Source organism: Cydia splendana, chromosome 18 (genome assembly GCF_910591565.1).
Source record: "Cydia splendana chromosome 18, ilCydSple1.2, whole genome shotgun sequence".
Lineage (NCBI taxonomy): Eukaryota > Metazoa > Arthropoda > Insecta > Lepidoptera > Tortricidae > Cydia > Cydia splendana.
This window is the reverse complement of record NC_085977.1, coordinates 11657984-11677829: the sequence shown is the minus strand read 5'-3', so window position 1 is coordinate 11677829 and position 19846 is coordinate 11657984. Positions and strand designations below refer to the sequence as shown.

The window sequence follows — 19846 nt, the reverse complement described above, 5'->3', positions numbered from 1 at the left end:
TGGTAGCTACCCGTCTCTATTTCTGTCTGTATGAATAAAAAAGCATTTGGTAGTATATCTCTGTACTAAAGAGGCACTATAAAAGCCTGTCGAGATATTCTACCCATTCCTTTCTTATTCATACAGTCAGAAAGAGACTAGTAGTTATTACGCGCGCAACATGCTCTCGCGGCGCACCTGTGCTAGGGAGGTTGGAATTGCAAACAGTTTAGATTTACCTTTGATGTCATTATCACTAGAATAACAACAGCTAGCTCGAAGTTGCAGAACAATATATTCCTGTAGACCCCAACTACACAGTAGGTCGCGGGTTAATATGTCCATGGCCCACAATATATCCTAAATTTATTATTTAACTTAAGTATGTTTTAAACAAAGAAGACACGAGACACGCCCGCCCGACATCCGACACAATACTAACCCTAACCAAATGAACGTAGCAAGTAGCTGTGTTGGTATTACAAAACTCGTTTAGTGATTGGTACAACAATGAACATAAACACAACAAGTCTATCTACTAAATACCAGTAAACTTTGTAATGTCGCTATAGTAACAACTGAATTGTTATTTTAAATGGGGTAATGTTATTCCCGCGAACTCGTTTTTTAGATATTACAAAACTATGTAAGTGAGACATTTACTAAAATCATAACTTGAAATCACTGATGCTTTTTTCCAAAAATCACAAACTTTACTAGTAAAAATCTGAGAATTTTAGTAGTAATAAAAATGGATTGTAACAAATACTGAACTTTGTTTAATGCTCCATTTACTAAAGTCTGTTTGCTGAAATTAGATTTAGTATTACTGAGCTGTTTGTAGAAATAAATAAATTTTACAGAAATAGTGAAACTTCCATAATTACTACTAAAACTTCATTTTTTCCCCCAGTACAGAACTGTTTATTAATTCCTGGTGGTGATTTTTCTCTCAGTGTACTTATGATTATTTAAGTATATGCGGGTTACTTATAACAGAGTTTTTTACTCCACTATGTCAACGAAAGTTTATGTTGCATCGTCTCGATAGAGCCCTCATTAAAATATTTATATGTTATTGTAGTTGCTACATTAGTTTGCGTGTCTACATTAGTTAATGACTCATAAAAAAAAATAAAGATACAGAATGACGCTTACGATTACATATAATATAATTGAAGAGTGCAAAAGGGAAGCCATGCGGAATATGTACATTTTATGGGTGAGAAAGACTACAAATAAAAAAAGGTGACTTTTGAGCTTCATAGTGGCCGCTAAATGTTAAAACGTAAGGTTATTGAATTAAAAAATACTAAAAGCTGTATTAAGGAGATGATTATTTGATTTTGTATATCTCGGAAATTTGGAATATTTACGAAATCACATATTTTTACAGAATTAAATACTTCAAATAACCCTTGACATCATTTCGATTTTCGTCGCACTTTTAATTTTTCATCTAGTACCTACATTATATGTAGAGCTATGCAAAAATCATATTACAATGATGGGATTCACAATTTCACATCACATGTCGAGACGTTACGATTAAACATGTCAAGACTCATGTAAACATTGTCTTTAATTGGCATACCTAATCCAACTCATATTATAAAAATATGACAGTATAGAAATTTGATTGTTTATTCTGCTAACACTATCTGTTGTCACGCACTGTACAGTCGAGTCAACGTTCCAAAAAGATTCAAATATTCACTTTGTTGCTTTTGTATAATCTGGGATTACACAGAAATAATTGTGCCCATTTGTGTACCTATTCTACAGTGGTATTGATATAATTTTCAACCTAGCGTTTTCCCGGCCTAGCGCCTGGGTCCGCTTCCCTGCTCAATCTTCTCCACTTTGCCCGGTCCCAAAGCCGAAAATTCTCAAAATGTCCGCATTCAGGGCACACACAGATAAACTGTAACTAAACTGTCATAACGGATAGGTATTAATAACGCGTTAGCGTGTCAATTAATAACTCATTATAATAAATAGAACACATTCTTCTTAAGTTGTACAGTCAGCAGCAGAAGTAGCTAAGCGGGCCAGGTGTTCAAAATGATCTTGACGCGACTTTATTGTTAAGAGAATAAGAGTAATGTCAAGGTAATTTTGAACACCTCATCCGCTTAGCAACTTCTGCTGCTGACTGTACGAGAGTGATGCGCTTAATTTGTCTGCGTGATACTTAATATTATTTCAGTTTTATTCAGATTGTTTTACAGTTCTTTCATCTGTTTGTATACTTATGACGAATGCCCTGACGGTATGCATTACCGGCGTCGCCAGATGGGATTTAAGATGGGAGTAGAGTACGCTCTTTATTTCATGAAGGTTTGAACGCGGATCCACGTTAAACCATGTCTACTGCGTGCATCCACGTTCCGGTATACAATGGGTTATATCCGTGTGAAGCTTTGAGTGATGTAATAGGGATGCTGACACATGTTGAATTTTACAACAAAATCTAGTAAAATAGATAGCAAATGAGCAATTTATCACAATATTGTGGATATTAAAAAAATATATGGAAATAATACAAAAGTACAGCACACAAAAAAATATATGGAAATAATTTTTTTTTTTTTTCAACTTTCAAAAACGACTAAAATAAGGATACCATTCGATTCCTCTCATTTTACCCAAAAAAAGATTGTATGGAAACTATATACATAAACGCAATATTTCACCGACAAAATCGCAATTTTCTTGTTTTGTTCATACCACTCATACTTCAAGATGGACTCTCAGTGACCTTGACGTCACGGTCACATCGTTTTGTTCGGGGCGTTTCGCGAGTGAAGTATGACTGTCGGACTTTGACTATCATTTCTGACTTTTGTATTGCTTTAATGCAATGGGTCCCATATAGACATTTGATCCTAAAAAGAAACCTGATCGATTGATACCATAAATGAAAATTAGTCATCTAGCCTATCCTATTAGATGGCGGGAAATCTAGTTCGAAGGACCAATTGAAAAAAGTTACGATTAAATTAATTACCAAGGAAAATACGCAACTCTATACGATAGGTCAATACTCGATAAGTATTGCAATTTTTATAAACGAGTTTCATAATTAATGAGCCAAGTTTCAAACATGTTATGTGTACATACAGTACACACGATAGCATATCGCGAACGTATGTTGTCGTTAATGAGCAGGTCATTTTAGAATTAAGGTTATCGCCGGATACAGTCATGTGTACAGAATACAGATGAACTTTGTATTTGGACTAACGATACGGTAGACAAACCGGTATTAGGTACGTTAGAAACACGATACAATTAAGTAAATAACATTTTATAGAATGTTTCGAATATGGTCGAAGTAAAATTCGAAAACTGGTATGCAGGAATACACGTAATACACGTTCCGTCTGTTTCTGTACCAAGAGTGAGGCTGACTTGCTTTTGTTCTCGATTTCTTTTTCGACCGCTAACATTGAGACCCTTGAATACCTACTAGTCAAATGCATGTCAAATGTGTTGTTAACTTCACATGTGGCAAGGAAGGAAGCTGGTAGGTATTTAGGGCTTGCAAATATTCGAAACTTTCAGGTATTCGAATATTCGACTTTTTCTGACGACATATTCGAATATTCGAATAATTATTCGAATATTATAAAAAATAAGAAAAAGAACGAGAAATCGGTTTATTATCGTTTTATTCAAAAGCTTATTTCACATATTGCTAAAACTAGTGATATTTTGCAGAAATCCACTTAATTGACTAGATTTTATCATCCTACTATGAGATGCCCACATTTATAAAAACAAGTAAAACGCCAAAATAAGACGTATTCAATATTTCTAGATAAAACTTTTATTATAAATGCGCCGTTGAGTGAAATAATATAACTTTAATCATCTAAACCAAACCTAGGTATGTAAGAATTTTTTTTTAGTAGGTAATTATTTTCTGATTTAAATTAACTTGTAGTCACTCAGAGGCCTTAATTAATGGTCGGCTTAATTATATAATATTGGAATATTTAAGGGAAAAAGTTAGTTGACTACTGGATTATTTGTCAGCTAAAGGTGCATAGTTAGATTACCTAGTTGGGCACTTGGGCAGGTTTGGTATGATCAAATTTGAGAATTGCGATAAGTGCGGGCAAGGTTTAGTCTTAATAAACAGAATGACCCTTTAACTTAAAATTTATGCACCGTAAAAATAACATACTTTTTGATTTCGTTTTCTTTCAAATTGAGTTAGGTTTCACTGTATTCACGAAGTCTACCGAGAGGAATACAGTAAAAATATTATTTCCTTCGTATTTGGGTACCATTACTCATTCACTGTAAATACCCGGAAAACACACAGAAACTGTAACTGCAGCGGATTAAATAGATTTTTTATAGTAATAAAAAATATTCGAATATTCGAAACCTGAGCGGCCGAATATTCGAATATCAAAACAGGCCGAATATTCGACAAATTCGAATATTCGAATATTCGAATATTCGAATATTCGAATATTCGAATTGCAAGCCCTATAGGTATTGTAATGAGAATTTAAATAAAATGAAACAAATAGTAGTGTGGATGACTTTACGTCTAGAATATAATGGATTGAGTAAATGTAAAGCACGACGATTTGGGACGGTGTAGGTATTTGAAGAGACCATTGAGCATAAATATGATCGGTAAAATGAATTAGTAATTTACCCGAATAAGAATAAACTAGTGGCTCTGTGAGCTGTAGACCTCGCGAGCAGAGCTTGAAATAACATGGTGCTAAGAGCTTTAAATACACCGTGTTTTTTTTGATTTCCGTTAATTTCAAGGGTGCATTCCTGAGCTTAAATCAAGTAACTTTCTCAAAGACACCGATGTTCTAATTAAGTCCATTTCGGAGATAATCCATAATTTATTTTTTTACTATAAGGCCTCTACAAGCGTGTACACTTGCCTTAGGGCCGGCTTACATATTGATTAGTGTTTAGAATGAGTTCATACATTTGCTACTAAACTTAAGTACAATCTCGGTCGATTGATGTACGAAATGACATTGATATGTCACAGATTTCAATTGTTTGGTTGAGTTAAATGTAATGCCCGTGTTACAACAACGCTATATGCTACATTTAATTACTTTTTAAACAAAAAAAAAAACAAAAAAGAAAACAAAAAAAATTTTTTTTTTTGAAAATTAACTATTCCATTTAGTTCTTATAAACGTACTTAACTATACCCCGAAGTTAACGGAATTCAATAAAAACACGGTGTATAGTAAATTAAAGAAAAACAATACGAAATTTATGTGTAAAAAAATACAAAAAGTTATAATATCCCAGCATACAATTACTGGGGATCGAACCCAGACCCTCTGTGCAAACAGAAAAAGCGAACGTTTACAAACTGAGCCAAATAGTTCTTAGATGGGTTGACGAAATTTAGCTACTCCTTCTCAAATTAAAATTAGTTAAAATTAAATATCTAAATACCGCCTAAACCAGCGATAATTTTTTTCTGCATTTTTTGCTATTAACTCTGTAAACATGTTTCAAAAAGAAAAAAGTCTTATGATATCGATACGACTATTTGTTTAGGCGCCAGGTATCACGACTCCGCCATTTTTAAAAATTTCCAAAAACCGGATTGACAAAAAATTTTTATTTACTCATAAAATTCGGTCACAAAATTTCACGAGAATCGGTTAAGAATTGCGACCTGTAGAGGAGAACATCCGGACATACGAAAGCAAAATGCCCGAGTCAAAACGTAGACCTTCGCTTCGCTTCGGTCAATAAATAATAGATAGAGGGTCAAGCGACTCAAGCGAAGAGAGGATATGAGGTAGCGTGTGTGTGAGATAAATGGGACTGACACGCAATAGTAAACAAAACGTTGCGTATAATCTTGAAAAAAAAAAAAAAACAATGTGCCAATAAAAAAGCGTGATAAAACAATAATGTCTAATGTCACTATTTTCGTGTGATCTTTGCTCAAATCATTGACAACGATAGTGTAAACTCTATATAGCGACACTCAACCGGACCGGACACTTTTTGACGTTATAGAGAAAAATTAATATTACAGTGAACCAAATAGAGCCAAACATGTCGACGTTATAGGGAGTGAAACATTATATCGAGTGACTTTATATGAAGTTTACATTATACTCGTATGTTATTTAAAAAATTACCATTTGATAGTGCAATAGTCACATATAATATCATCTTCATCGCGTTGTCCGGGTATTTTTGCCACGGCTCGTTCCCATGACAACTAAACTACAAGAATTTGCGTAGGCACTAGTTTTTACGAAAGCGCTTTATTGGGATTAGTCCGGTTTTCCTTCACCGAAAAGCGACTGGCAAATATGAAATGATATTTCGTAAGTACATAAGTTCCGAAAAAGTCATTGGTACGAGCCGGGGTTTGAAGCCGCGACCTCCAGATTGAAAGTCGCACGCTCTTACCACTAGGCCACCAGCGCTCTCGCAATACATATATGTAATATAAAGATCATTAATGGATTAAGTACTTAAAATAGAGTTTGGAAACGTTCCAAATATCGCAAATTCTCAGATTGACTCAAGAGGAATGAACTTTTCCAAACTTACAGCTCTCTCAAGAATATATATCCCTTTGAAGGAACATAATAAAGAAGGATGAAAAAAGGAGCATAACATACTTGGAAACAAATTATAAGCATATCAAGTACAAGAAATAAAAGCCGGGTTTTACATGATCCTTCACGTGGTTTTGGTCAGCTGACGAAAACACGAGACAAGCTGGCGGCCATCCAAAGCGGCCTATTTGTAATCGCATAAACACGTTGAAAACGAAACCATTTCAATTTCATGACTACTAAATGCATGGTTGACAATGCGTCCGTTCCCCCCATCATTTGACGAGCATTGCTTCATACAAACCAGTTTAAATGGATCTCCTTTTACGATTTCTTGTTAAGGATCTTGGGGACCAAAACAGTTGAAACTCAACTTCAAACTCGTTAAAACACCCCTCACTACACACGGACAAACTAATACCAAATAGGTAGAATAATAACAGGACATAAACTCTACTAAGACCTATTTAATTTAGACACAACCAAATACAACGGAGAGCTTTATATTCAGAGCGTGCATGGAGGCAGAGGAAATTACTAGACTAAGTAGACGCATTCTAAAAGATAGGTAGGTACATGTATTTAGAATGAATACTTAGATTAACTTAGAAGTATACTGGACGAAGAAATTAGGGTCTCTAATCTTATTAGAGACCCTAATTTCTTCGTCCGCCCAACACGAAGCTCTAAGCATTTCTTAGGTTCGTGGAGGAGCTAAGGTGATCAGAGTAGTGCTACCATAGGGTAGCCTTAGGTATAGACCTACGCAAGATAGCCAAGATAAAAATTTAATGAGTCAATGCTCAGAAAATCTAATTTAAATGTTCTGTGTGTGAAGTTTAAATAGGTACGAGGTAAATTCTGCATACTCTCGAGTGTTTAAATCGGGCTTCCCAGCAGTGTCTTCATACCAAGAAACTGAAGAAACCCTATTAAAAGAATATAAAACAAGTTTAGTCCTTTTGAGACAGCGTCACGACACAAGATAGCCATATTCATCTATAATTAATTAATTATTAATTATGGTAATAACATAATTGAATAAATAAATATCGTGCGCACCGCCTGCAACGTCAATTGCAGACGATTCGTTGCATAAGAAATTAATAATCCTAATTAATGTGGCTACACAAAGCAATGGTAATTCAGTAATAGACGTGTGAGATGGTATTGCAACATTTCTGAATTAAGGGAAAAATTATAGTAATAAAATTGTATAAGTATCATATTAACCCTATTATTTGGGACATATCGGCGTTATCATAACATTAAATACCATGTCGAAGACGCGTGGTGCATTATTCGAAATAAACGACATTGGCATCTGGTGATTGCATAAAATATCAACAGTCACTGATCAAGATAATAAAATCACAATTTACAACTATCAATAGTGGTCAAGAAGCCGCTGACTGAAAAAATAGAAAAGACAAAGATAATGTAATGCATGGTAAAGCACTCACATAAAATCTTCCAAGTCAACAACGTTGGTGTACTGGCAAGGTTGGCCATTCACGTTGTAGCACATACTTCCATAATCCCACTGTTGCGCCTGGTTGCACGGCAAGTTAGGCATAGCAGGCTGGTATTGAGGAACAGGCCGAGGATATACCACTTGGGGAGGAAAATACTGCGCTTTGGGGGCGTAATAGTTTCCAGGATAGCACTCCGCTGGAGGGATTTCACGGTAAACACTAGCACTAAAAGGCACATTATTCACTGGCTGTCTAGACCACTGGCCTGTCATTGGACACTGCAGATTCCATCCAATGTCCTCCATGCGGCCCACGACTGGGCATTGGACAGGGACGTTGTTCCCGTAACCGTTTATTACCATTTTGAAGCCTGTTTCGCTTCAGGACACACCATCAAGAAGTCCATCTACGGACGTAATCCGCGAGCTACTGATAGTGGCAGATGCGCTTATCTCAAACCAACTTAACTAGCATGGTAGCAAAAACTCGATATAAAACTTAGTAGATAACGAGACATTATCAATTTCGACCCTGGCAAGACTTGCCAGCGCTGATATCAGGCAACATTTATCAAGATATGTTATTTCAAAAGGGATTTGCTGTTCGAGACATTTAATTAAACGCCAGTCTTGTCGCAAATGCGAAGATAACGCTTCAGTATTATTCGGACTTGATGGAATCCATCAGGCGCAAACCGAGCCGCTACTCTGAATTTCAACGCACCAAATAAAATCTTAAATTGATAAAAAATACCGAGAATTTTCCTTAACATTTGATATTAATATCAATTTCAATGTAATTGTTGAACATAAGCATGAAAATAAAAACAATGAATAAGAGATACCTACAGACAAAGTAAAGACTGTGAAACACATTTTCCCTACTAAGATTTTTCTAATTGGAATGTGTATTGTTAGTGATGTTATGTATCAAAATTATAAAATGTTTAAACAATGCAGCCTAATCAAAGTAAATTTAGTGAAACCAATTTAGCGATAAAGACAAAATCTTCGGCATATATGTATTACTAGCTGTGCCCGCGGCTCCGCCCGCGTGGAATTCGGTCTGTGTCAGTAAGCGGCTAATTTCTAATCCTAATTTCTCTCCCTCTCCCCTGGAGGCGGAACTTGAAGTAAAGTTGACAGATGGATATGCTAGAGGACTGTAGCCCAGATAAAATATTTTACAATTAGGTACCACTAAATAAAACTACCCCCAAAGTCAATAGTTTTTTCGCCCTTATTCAAATTTTACACGTGACTTAAACGACAGAGTAGTAGGTATATATCGGACGATACAGTACCTAAGCCGTAAAGGGGCCCACTGATTAACAGTCCGCCGGACGGTATCGGCCTGTCAGTTGTTCGGAACTGTCAAAATTTTGTTCTAACTGACAGCCCGATACCGTCCGGCGGACTGTTAATCAGTGGGCCCCTTAAGGTACACGCGCGCGAGCGAAAGCGAAGCGGCCTGCCTGGCTAGACCGTCACTCACCGTGGTCTTCTTCAGACTCCTGAGGAAGACCACGTGCCCCTTGTAACCTCAATGCGTTGCGAGACTTTCGGGAATGATTCGATTTTTTTCGGGAATGCATGGTAATGCGTATAAAATGCGAGTCCCAAATCGTTTGACTCCGCAACGACCAGTGCCGGATTAAGATATTTTGATGCCTTAAGCATTTCTAGACCATGGTGCCCCCTCTCCCTAGGGTCATCAAGATTACATTGATTTTTTTTGGTTAATTGAGTGACGTTCATTGTGTTCGCGAAAATTTTTCAATATTAAAACGCAATTTTATAGACGGTTGTACATTTTGACTTTTAGTATGGAAATCAGTCACATAATTTTATCACGAAAATTGACAGTGCTGCAGCAGTAACGTTGCAACAGAGTAATACTGCTGCAGTCGCCATAGCTTAGAAATAGATAGAAAACGCGAGCGAAGCGAACGCGAAATTTTTTCGATATAAATAGGCAATTTGATAGACAGTTGTACATTTTTAGAAAGTGATTAAAAACGCGAGCGAAGCGAGCGCGAAAATTTTTCGATATAAAAACGCAATTTGATAGACAGAGTTGTACATTTTTACTTTTAGTATGGAAATCAGTCACATCATTTTATCAGGAAAATTGACAGTGCTACAGCAGTAACGTTGCAACAGAGTAATGCTGCTGCAGTTGCAATATCTTAGAAAGTAATAGAAAACGCGAGCGAAGCGAGCGCGAAAATTTCTCGATATAAAAACGCAATTTGATAGACAGTTAGACAGTTGTACATTTTTACTTTTAGTATGGAAATTAGTCACATAATTTTATCACGAAAATTGACAGTGCTGCAGCAGTAACGTTGCAAGAGAGTATTACTGCTGCAGTCGCCATAGCTTAGAAAGTGATTAAAAACGCGAGCGAAGCGAGCACGAAAATTTTTCGATATAAAAACGCAATTTGATAGACAGAGTTGTACATTTTTACTTTTAGTATGGAAATCAGTCACATCATTTTATCACGAAAATTGACAGTGCTACAGCAGTAACGTTGTAACAGAGTAATGCTGCTGCAGTCGCCATATCTTAGGAATTGATGGAAAACGCGAGCGAAGCGAGCGCGAAATTTTTTCGATATAAATAGGCAATTTGATAGACAGTTGTACATTTTTACTTTTAGTATGGAAATCAGTCACATCATTTTATCACGAAAATTGACAGTGCTGCAGCAGTAACGTTGCAAGAGAGTATAATAAATTTAAAGTATAAAAAATAAATTTATCGATATAAGTATTATTAATTTATTAAATCAACATAATTATTCAATTATTTTTGTTAATATCCGTGTCTTCTAAACTTAGAGTTAATTTGGCAAAATCTTTCCTCGGTGGCTTATTCATGTCACAACAACGTATTAAATTCAGCGCCATCTGTTAGTTTACCAGGGTACTCAATAGTGGTAGCACATATTTGAAAAACGTTTGCCCCTCCTTCCTAAGTAGCGCCATAAGATTCAGGGGCAAACTTAAGTCAATCGAGTGTTGTGGCTACCCCCCCTTTTAGGGGTTGAATTTGTATAGCCTATAACCTGGCCGGGGATTTTCTCGACGGATTAGTAAAGTTTTTATCAAAATCCGTTCAGCCGTTTTCACGTGATGCGCGTTCAAATAAACAGACAAACAGATAAACAGATAAACAGACAAACAGACAAAAATTCTAAAAACTTTTGGAACGTGATCTGTTATCGATTCTAAGTATCCCCAGCCAACTTTTTTTCAAATATCTTCCATGTACAGACTTTCGACCGTCTTCGGCTTTATTATACTCGTATGTATATAGATATCAACTTTCGTTAGCATTTTTAGCTCCATATTTGTATTGACACAATAACAGAAATGTACTGTTTACTCCATTCCTGCTACCAACAGATAAACTTTATTTGCCGATTGACCCTGACCCCTTTCAGCTGGCAAAACAACGGCGGCTCACTAATCAAGTAATCACGAACTCAAGAGCGTAAAAGCGGAAACTGCTGAAAGTATAATCGAGCAATCAAAAGTTATTTAAATTTAGATTCAATTCCAATATCGTTAAGGATACGTGGATAGCCATCAGATCTTTTTTTGACAATTATGTACAAAAGGACAAAACTGTCCTATTGTAAGTGTTTTGACGAATAGATTGCTGATGTTCCTACATCATTTCATTTCATCTCTTTTCGTAAGGCGGGATTCCACCAGTGTGCGGCACAAGCATTTTTGTACTGAATGCTTGTGCCGCACAGTGCCGCACACTGGTGGAATCTTGCTTTAATAAATCAAATAGTTTCGGACAAAAAGTAAACCATATTAATTTCGATACTGCTGATCTTCGAATAGGATATATTGTGAAGTACATGGTCTTTGCGAACTGATACCAGTATATTCCAGATTCGATACTAAAAATGGTGAAGACAAACAAAATAAGAAAGAAACAACGATCATGCAGTCGTCGGCCAGTCTGCAATATTATCAACCATGTGATTACAAATCCGGGTATATATCGGCCGCAAATCCGTCCAATAAGATTATATTATCTGTACACCAATGTCATTGCTATTCATAATCTAAAAAGGTGATCCGTCAGTTCGACGTAATGACAGGTTAGATAATTAATGAACAAGAAAATCCCCCTAAATATTCTCTCACACCGAGAATTTGAAGAGTATCACAAAAAGATAAATGCCTTTGTCTTGTCTCGAATACGGACTGTGCAAGTACTCGCATACAAGTTTCTTTAAAATTTAAAGTTATTTAAAGTTTAAATAACCGACTATTGAGATACAATCAATTTGAATAATCGATAAAAATACCGCAATGAAACACATCTCGCATGGCTACGAGTTATCGCGCTTATGCGCCTTAAATGAAATGAAAATATTTATTTTCAGGCAACTATTGGCCCACAGATAAATACCTTAAAACTAGCATACATATTAATATAAGTATGATGTGCTACTGCTACGATTGTCATCGTCATCACAGTTAACCTAAAGAGTGGGAGAGAAATTCAGATACTACCCGCTTGAGTTGCTCTACATACTTGTTTATTTTCACATCTTATCTTAGGAAGCCAATGCACGATGTTTGCAGCGGTACCAAGCGTGAAATACATGCGTGCGCGATTCTAATGCTAACCATTGTGCTTACACTGTTAAATGACAATACGTAAACCCTATTACCGGGAAATAAGGTATACCGATGATCAATTTTATTGAGTGTTTGTTATAGCTCACGCGTCGAATGGTGGTTTATTTCTATATTGGAGTAGATGTCACGTAAAATGTTTGTAGATATTTTTTGGAAGTTTAGCACATTAATTAATTAATTTTGAAATGTAACATTTAAATAATAAAAATACGGTAAAATCATATTTCATCAATTATTTTTGTAAATTAAGCCCAACTCAACCAAAAGAGACTTGAAGAACTGTCATATGGAACTGTATATGCCGGATGATAGGGACTTAGGGACCATCATTTGGCGCGAGAGCCATTAGTAGATAACATTATTGGTACCTATGTAGGTCTATCTATCCATACGAGTTTCATCTTAACGTAAGACCTTTATAACTTTTAGACGTTTAGAGTAGTAGTTAGTGCAGTATTAGCTCGAGTAGTTTTTTGATATATGCGTTGTTTTATTTAGAGCGATATCTAATGCAAACTTTTTATATGTTAAAATGTGTAGGTAACATATTAGAAAAAAAAAACATAAAAACACACTACGCAGCCACGTTGTTTTTCAACCGACGAAAAAAAAACGGAGGAGGTTCTCAAGTCGACGCGTATATTTTTATCATAACTATAAAATGCGCATTTTCATAATAAGGAAAAAATATGTTTTGCAGAACGATTCGCACTTCACCTGTATTTTTACTTGTTTATTATGACAAAATGTAGAGGTAGGTAAGTATTTCTTATCAAATAAAATGCATTCAGATTTCTTTTGTTCAATACAGGTTAGATAAATACTATCAATCCCGTTATCGGCACGATACGTCAATGTATAACTTGTTTGTTGAATTTATTTTAAATATTACGTAACGCTCTGAGCAGCTGATTGGCTCCGTGATATTATTCTATGAAAGATTCCGCTTCTAAAAATACCTTGTCTGCAAACGTTCGAAATTCATGTCTTAAAAATTCGCCCTGGAATTTAGTTATCATTTTATCAAGCTCTTAAGGGATATACTCACCGCAATACCAATTGGCGACTGAGGTCATAATGCTATCTCCTTTACCCTTGTTAAGATTAACTAAGAGTGAAAGAGATGGAATTATGACCTCAGCCGCCAGTTGGTATTGCGGCTACTATATAATAGTCAAGGGACTACCGCTAAAATCGAATATTCGTTATATACTTCACTATCACTCTTGCATATTCGAATGATAGAGGCAAATCGACGAACGAACGAAAGAAAGTGAATAAATTAATGACAATCTTATTTTTTAAGCCATAAGATACAAATTTAAGTAACAGCTCCGGCGGCCGAACAATTGTACAATTTGTACAGTTAGGTAACATAACAATGACACGTGATGAGAAGAATGAACATATACACCGTGTTTTTATTGAATTCCGTTAACTTCGGGGTATAGTTAAGTACGTTTATAAGAACTTAATAGCATAGTTAATTTTCAAAAAAAAATTTTTTTTTTGTTTTCTTTTTTGTTTTTTTTTTGTTTAAAAAGTAATTAAATGTAGCATATAGCGTTGTTGTAACACGGGCATTACATTTAACTCAACCAAACAATTGAAATCTGTGACATATCAATGTCATTTCGTACATTCGTACATCAATCGACCGAGATCGTACTTAAGTCTAGTAGCAAATGTATAAACTCATTCTAAACACTAATCAATATGTAAGCCGGCCCTAAGGCAAGTGTACACGCTTGTAGAGGCCTTATAGGAAAAAAATAAATTATGGATTATCTCCGAAATGGACTTAATTAGAACATCGGTGTCTTTGAGAAAGTTACTTGATTTAAGCTCAGGAATGCACCCTTGAAATTAACGGAAATCAAAAAAAACACGGTGTATTATGCTAATTGGGAGACTTTAATCCCGAGAATTTTTTATTTTTTTACAGTTACACAGGTTTTGTATTTTTATTAGTTTCACCTAGATACTTATTTAGTTAAAGCTTTCAAGTTTCAACGTAGGTATAACAAAGTCAATAAAAGATGAAGCAAACCGGAGGTGATGAATATGATCCAGGCACACTCATATTATCTCAGCAATAAAGTCGTTTTCAGATCATTTTGGACTACTCTTACTGTTCCTACTTACTATCAATACATCCTTATTTGTCTTAAAATTGTTCTTATTCAATGATGTATTGATATAGTTGAATTATCGAGAAGATGGAATTGCATTTGTAGTGGTTGTATGCTGATAGTACAAGAAAATAGAAAATTCAAATATAGAATGCCTGTAAACAAACAATACTACTACATATGCAATTCCACGCTCTCGATGATTCAACTTATACCTTAGAATCCTTAGATGAAGGAAGATTTAGAATAACACAATCAAAACAAGAATTGGTCAAAGGTAAATAGGGGCCATCTTACACAGATCAACTTAGCCCCAAACCATGGTATAATAATATACTCCGCCTGGTACTCTCTTCCCGTCTTTTCGTGGTCACGTGACTGACACAAGCCTACGTCATCATGCGACAGCGCTATATGATAATATACGATAGCGCTATATAAAGTGGCAATGTTATTGTGACGTAGGCTTGTGTCACTCTGGGAAGAGAAGACCATGTTTTATTAGACTATGGCCCCAAACTAAGCAAAGCTTGTACTATGGGTGCTAGGCGACTATATACATACTTATACCAAATACATACTTATATACATAGAAAACACCCATGACTCAGGAACAAATATTTGTGTTCATCGCACAAATAACTGCCCTTACCGAGATTCGAACCCAGGACCATCGGCTTCACAGGCAGGGTCACTACCCACTAGACCAGACAGGTCGTCAAATAACAGAACAAAATTTGTTGTTGTAGTATGACTAAAGTATGTCAAATTTAAATAAGGTTGCCCTTAACCTCAATACTGATTGATGCCTAGTAGGAAGCATTAGTAGTTAATGTATGTAAGATGCTTGAGATCTGTAAATTATACATATTTTATTTCTATGTAGTTTAACTTCGATTATAAAACAAAACATTCAAAACACTAATTTAAACTTTCAAGATTTTTACACATTATTAAATTGTACAACGGGTCAAATACGCAATTAAGTCCCGTTGTACAAATCAATAAAACATATTAAATTTTTTTTTTGTTTGACACTTTTTCTTGTATGGTGGTTACTAGAGGCTATACAAGTTCAAGCTTCAGAGCTCTTGAAATCTCCTGTGATTAGAACTATTTTACTGCTGCATGTAATTGATGTAATGCTAATTTGCATTGAGCATGTCAAATTTAAGTTCATTAAGCACATGTATTTATTTACTAACTGTGCCAATGGAAAGTTTCCAATACCTAGTGTAATTTTGTTCATTATTTATTTTTTTACTTTATTTCTTATTTATTTCACTGAAATATCTGAGATATTTCAACTTTTTCAAAACCACAATGTAGATCTGTACATAATGTCCTACACTTTGTCGCCATCTTTAAAGGGGCCCATCTACTACCAGTTCGCTGGACGATATCAGCCTGTCAGTTAAACGCAAAAGGTGACAGTTCCAAACATCTGGCAGGCTGATATCGTCCTGTGAACTGGTAATCTGTGGGCCCCTTAACAAAAAAGCAAGCCTAAACACCTTTGGATTGTCCAATGGATATGTTTGATGACCATACATATAACAAGCAATAGTATTAAGTGTTTCTATCCTAATTTGTGATGAAAAGTCACTTGAAACTTCGACTTTTATAATAATATTCATGCTTTTATTTATTCCCACTGCCCACAATGTATTATGCTGTCTCCACAAGTCCACGCCATTTCGGCGTGATATCTCTATTTTTGTTTTATTTCTTTCTTCTTTAAATTTGCTATCAGTGTTATTTATTTTGTATTGATGTGATTCATGTGATGTCTGAATAAATGATTACTATTATATTCTATGAAATATAATCATTAAAATGTAGACATGTATGGGTCATTCTAAGTTAAGAGGTAATCGCTTATATGAAAAAGTGGCACAACATAAATGTTAAAATTTTGATCTAATTATACAATATTTTTATTGAAACAACTCTTTTATGTATATTTGTAAGCTGATCAGTCATATTTTTAATTTTTTACCATTTTAGAATACAGAAGAGGGAAGAGACCGTTCTTTTTCTATGTAATAAAGAGAGAAGGGTCTCTCCCCTGATCTCTTTAAAAACATAAACAAAATCGAAATTTTGACCAGCCGTCTTACAAATTCGAGCAAATTAAAGTGTAATGATTCATTTAAACAAGAATTCATACCTCCACTGTACATTTTGGAAAATTATGCGCCAGGGGAAAGACGCCAGGGGAGTGACGTTTTCATGTCAAATCAGATATAATTGTGAAAGTATTTATTGTAAATAATTAAATAAGTATTTATTTATATAATCTATGCATAAACTATAGTAAATATACAAATACAATTAAGTATTTATATCAATAATTTTGAAATAAAACTGACCAGGGGAGATACCACTTTCATAAAACAACATTGTCAAGTAAAGAGGTCAATGGTCAAAATGACTGAATGACTGAAAAGATGACTGTCACAGGGTTGGTTGTTAGTGTTGAATCAAATGCATTGCTATTGGGATTAAAATCGCAATAATTAAAATCATAAACCCAATATTTTTACATCTACATAATGGCCAGGGTAGGAGACATAGAATTTGGGGGACAAAATTTAACGGATTTATGGGAATTACATCTGGATAAAATTACTGATTTATTGTAAAACCTGCAAAGGGACAGGCCAGGGGAGGGACAATTTGCATGTTTGAGGTGCAATTGTGACAAAACTAAATTAATTAATAAATTGAAATTGACTGTATATAGAGGAAATGCAATCTTTTAAGGGAAATTACCATAATTTATTTAAATTGTTTAAGAAAAGTATGGATATGTATCATGGACACTGTTAATACCTCTTAACTTAGAATGACCCATTTTCAAAATTGCATAAAATTCATCAACACCACTTTCTCCTACCAATAAACTAGACTACCTAATCTATTACATTAGGATCTTAACCCTTAAATTTTGACGACCAGTCTGACCCTGCCTGTGAAGCCAATGGTCCTGGGTTCGAATCCCGGTAAGGGCATTTATTTGTGTGATGAGGACAGATATATGTTCCTGAGTCATGGATGTTTCCTATATATTTAAGTATTTGTATATTATATAATATATATCATTATCTGAGTACTCAGAACACACGCCTTGAGCTTACCGTGGGACTTAGTCAATTTGTGTAATAATGTCCCTATAATATTTATTTAAATAGACAACATCCAAAATAGCCACACACCCTTTGATCCTCTTTGCAAATCATAACAACTACAGTAGGACCTTGCTTATTTGGACGGGCAATAACCAGCCGTTGACTAGGTTAAAGAGGTTTCCGGATTATCATCTCCAAATTGTTTGTTGTAAGAATCACTTAGTTAGCAAATAAATTAAAGGTTTAATGTATGTACGTAAACAGTCAAAAACTCAGTGAATTATATTCTGTTTAACATTCTCGCATTTCATTATGAAGGCATTCTTAGTAGGAGAAGAAATATCAATGGTGGCCCGCACGAAAGTTTCTGAGGCGCAATATGGCCCCCAGATTAAAAAGTTTGGAGACCCCTGCTCTACTATATAAAGTACCAAGGAGGTTTAAACTTACAACCTTCTGTATTTTGTGTCGCTGTAAGGGTAAAAATAATGTAAACAAAAAAAATCATTTTGTCATTTGGCCAATGAGGTACAGCATTTTATATCTATGAAATTACACCATTGATCAAACAGCCAAGTCACATGGTATGTCTAATATACATATTGCTGGCCCAGTATAACAGGGTACTATGTTACATTTTCAAGATAGTTGAAATTCGCCTTAATGTCACTATGACAATGTTCAAATTTCAGTTTGATAAAAGTGAAACATAGAACCCTGTAATATTGGGCCAGCAATATGTACATTCTTTTAAAATCCAAATGAAATAAACTAGAGACCTTTGTTTTTTTTTAAATAATGTATAGGTGTGTAAACAACATTAAGCTTATCTTACATCTGTTATCTCTAAACCAAACTGAAGATAGTTTGTTCTACTTGATTAAAAAACAGGATAAATAAAAAAAATATATATATGGTATAGCAGTAACAGCAAACATGATTCATACCTGAAGAACGCTCATTAATTCATATGACAAAATTGAATTTGAAAAGCTTAAGGTACAAAGTACGCAAATAATTGCCTATTGTAAGTAATGGTGGTAACCTTCTGGCAAAGTGGTAGCTTTATTTTTACAACATGATATTTAATTTTGCAGAGGAACAAGAATATAACTATTTATGACTGTTTCATTAATTTATCCTAATTATCCTATAGAAAACGAGTAAACACAGCCTTTAAAGAGCTCTTTGAGAGAGAAAGTTTTTATTGCTACCACAGTTACGTACTGACAGTTGTTATGATAAAGGAATTATGAGGTTAGAGTGCCTCCACGATGCTGGCCAGCACAGGAAATTCTCATACTATGAACTGGTTCTTTCCTTACCTCCGTTTTTGATTACTCGGCTTAGAAGACATCTCGAATACTATCTGAGTGACACTATTATGAAACTTGGCGATATGACCACAATCTTGAACACTGCCAAGGATAGTATCACATCGCTTTGCACGATTATTTTGTCCGATTTGTTTACTTTATCACCACAGTTTTTTATTACTTGTCACGAATTATGTCATTTTACAATGCACTTCACGAAAAATATCACTTTGTTGTTGTGAACTTGCACAGTAGACACGCACCACGATCGCTTCAGATGAATTTTGACAAAGCAGGTTGTCAATTAGCAGTCCAAAGGAGTCGAAACTTCTGATTGGCTAATACAGAAAAGGGTTATGACATTACGCCTGTTCGGGCCAATACAAATTTACGAAACAAAAACTACAACGAGAACGAACTGATTTGAATACAACTCTTTTTTGTTTTAACAGATGTCGCTGTAACTTAGTTCAGAAGCCATTTTGACAAGTGACGAAAATGTTATGAAATGTTTAATTCGTTAATTTCATGTAGCATTATACTTATTAATCGAA

The 19846-nt window shown here is 35.0% G+C and overlaps 1 protein-coding gene across 2 annotated transcripts in view; it reads right to left on the bottom strand.

Moving 5' to 3' along the window:
- The window catches only part of LOC134799087 (hypoxia-inducible factor 1-alpha-like), a 143211-nt gene extending 123639 nt beyond the window's left edge, over positions 1-19572 (bottom strand). Inside the window, exon 1 of one of the 2 annotated variants that reach the window (XM_063771466.1) lies at positions 19302-19572. In XM_063771466.1, the coding sequence (XP_063627536.1) occupies positions 19302-19333 (32 nt within the window). In that variant the 5' untranslated portion in view covers positions 19334-19572. Of the gene's footprint in view, positions 1-8029; positions 8457-19301 lie in introns of those variants that run through there. The other variant, XM_063771464.1, reaches the window with a different exon arrangement.
- Positions 19573-19846: the final 274 nt, after the last annotated feature.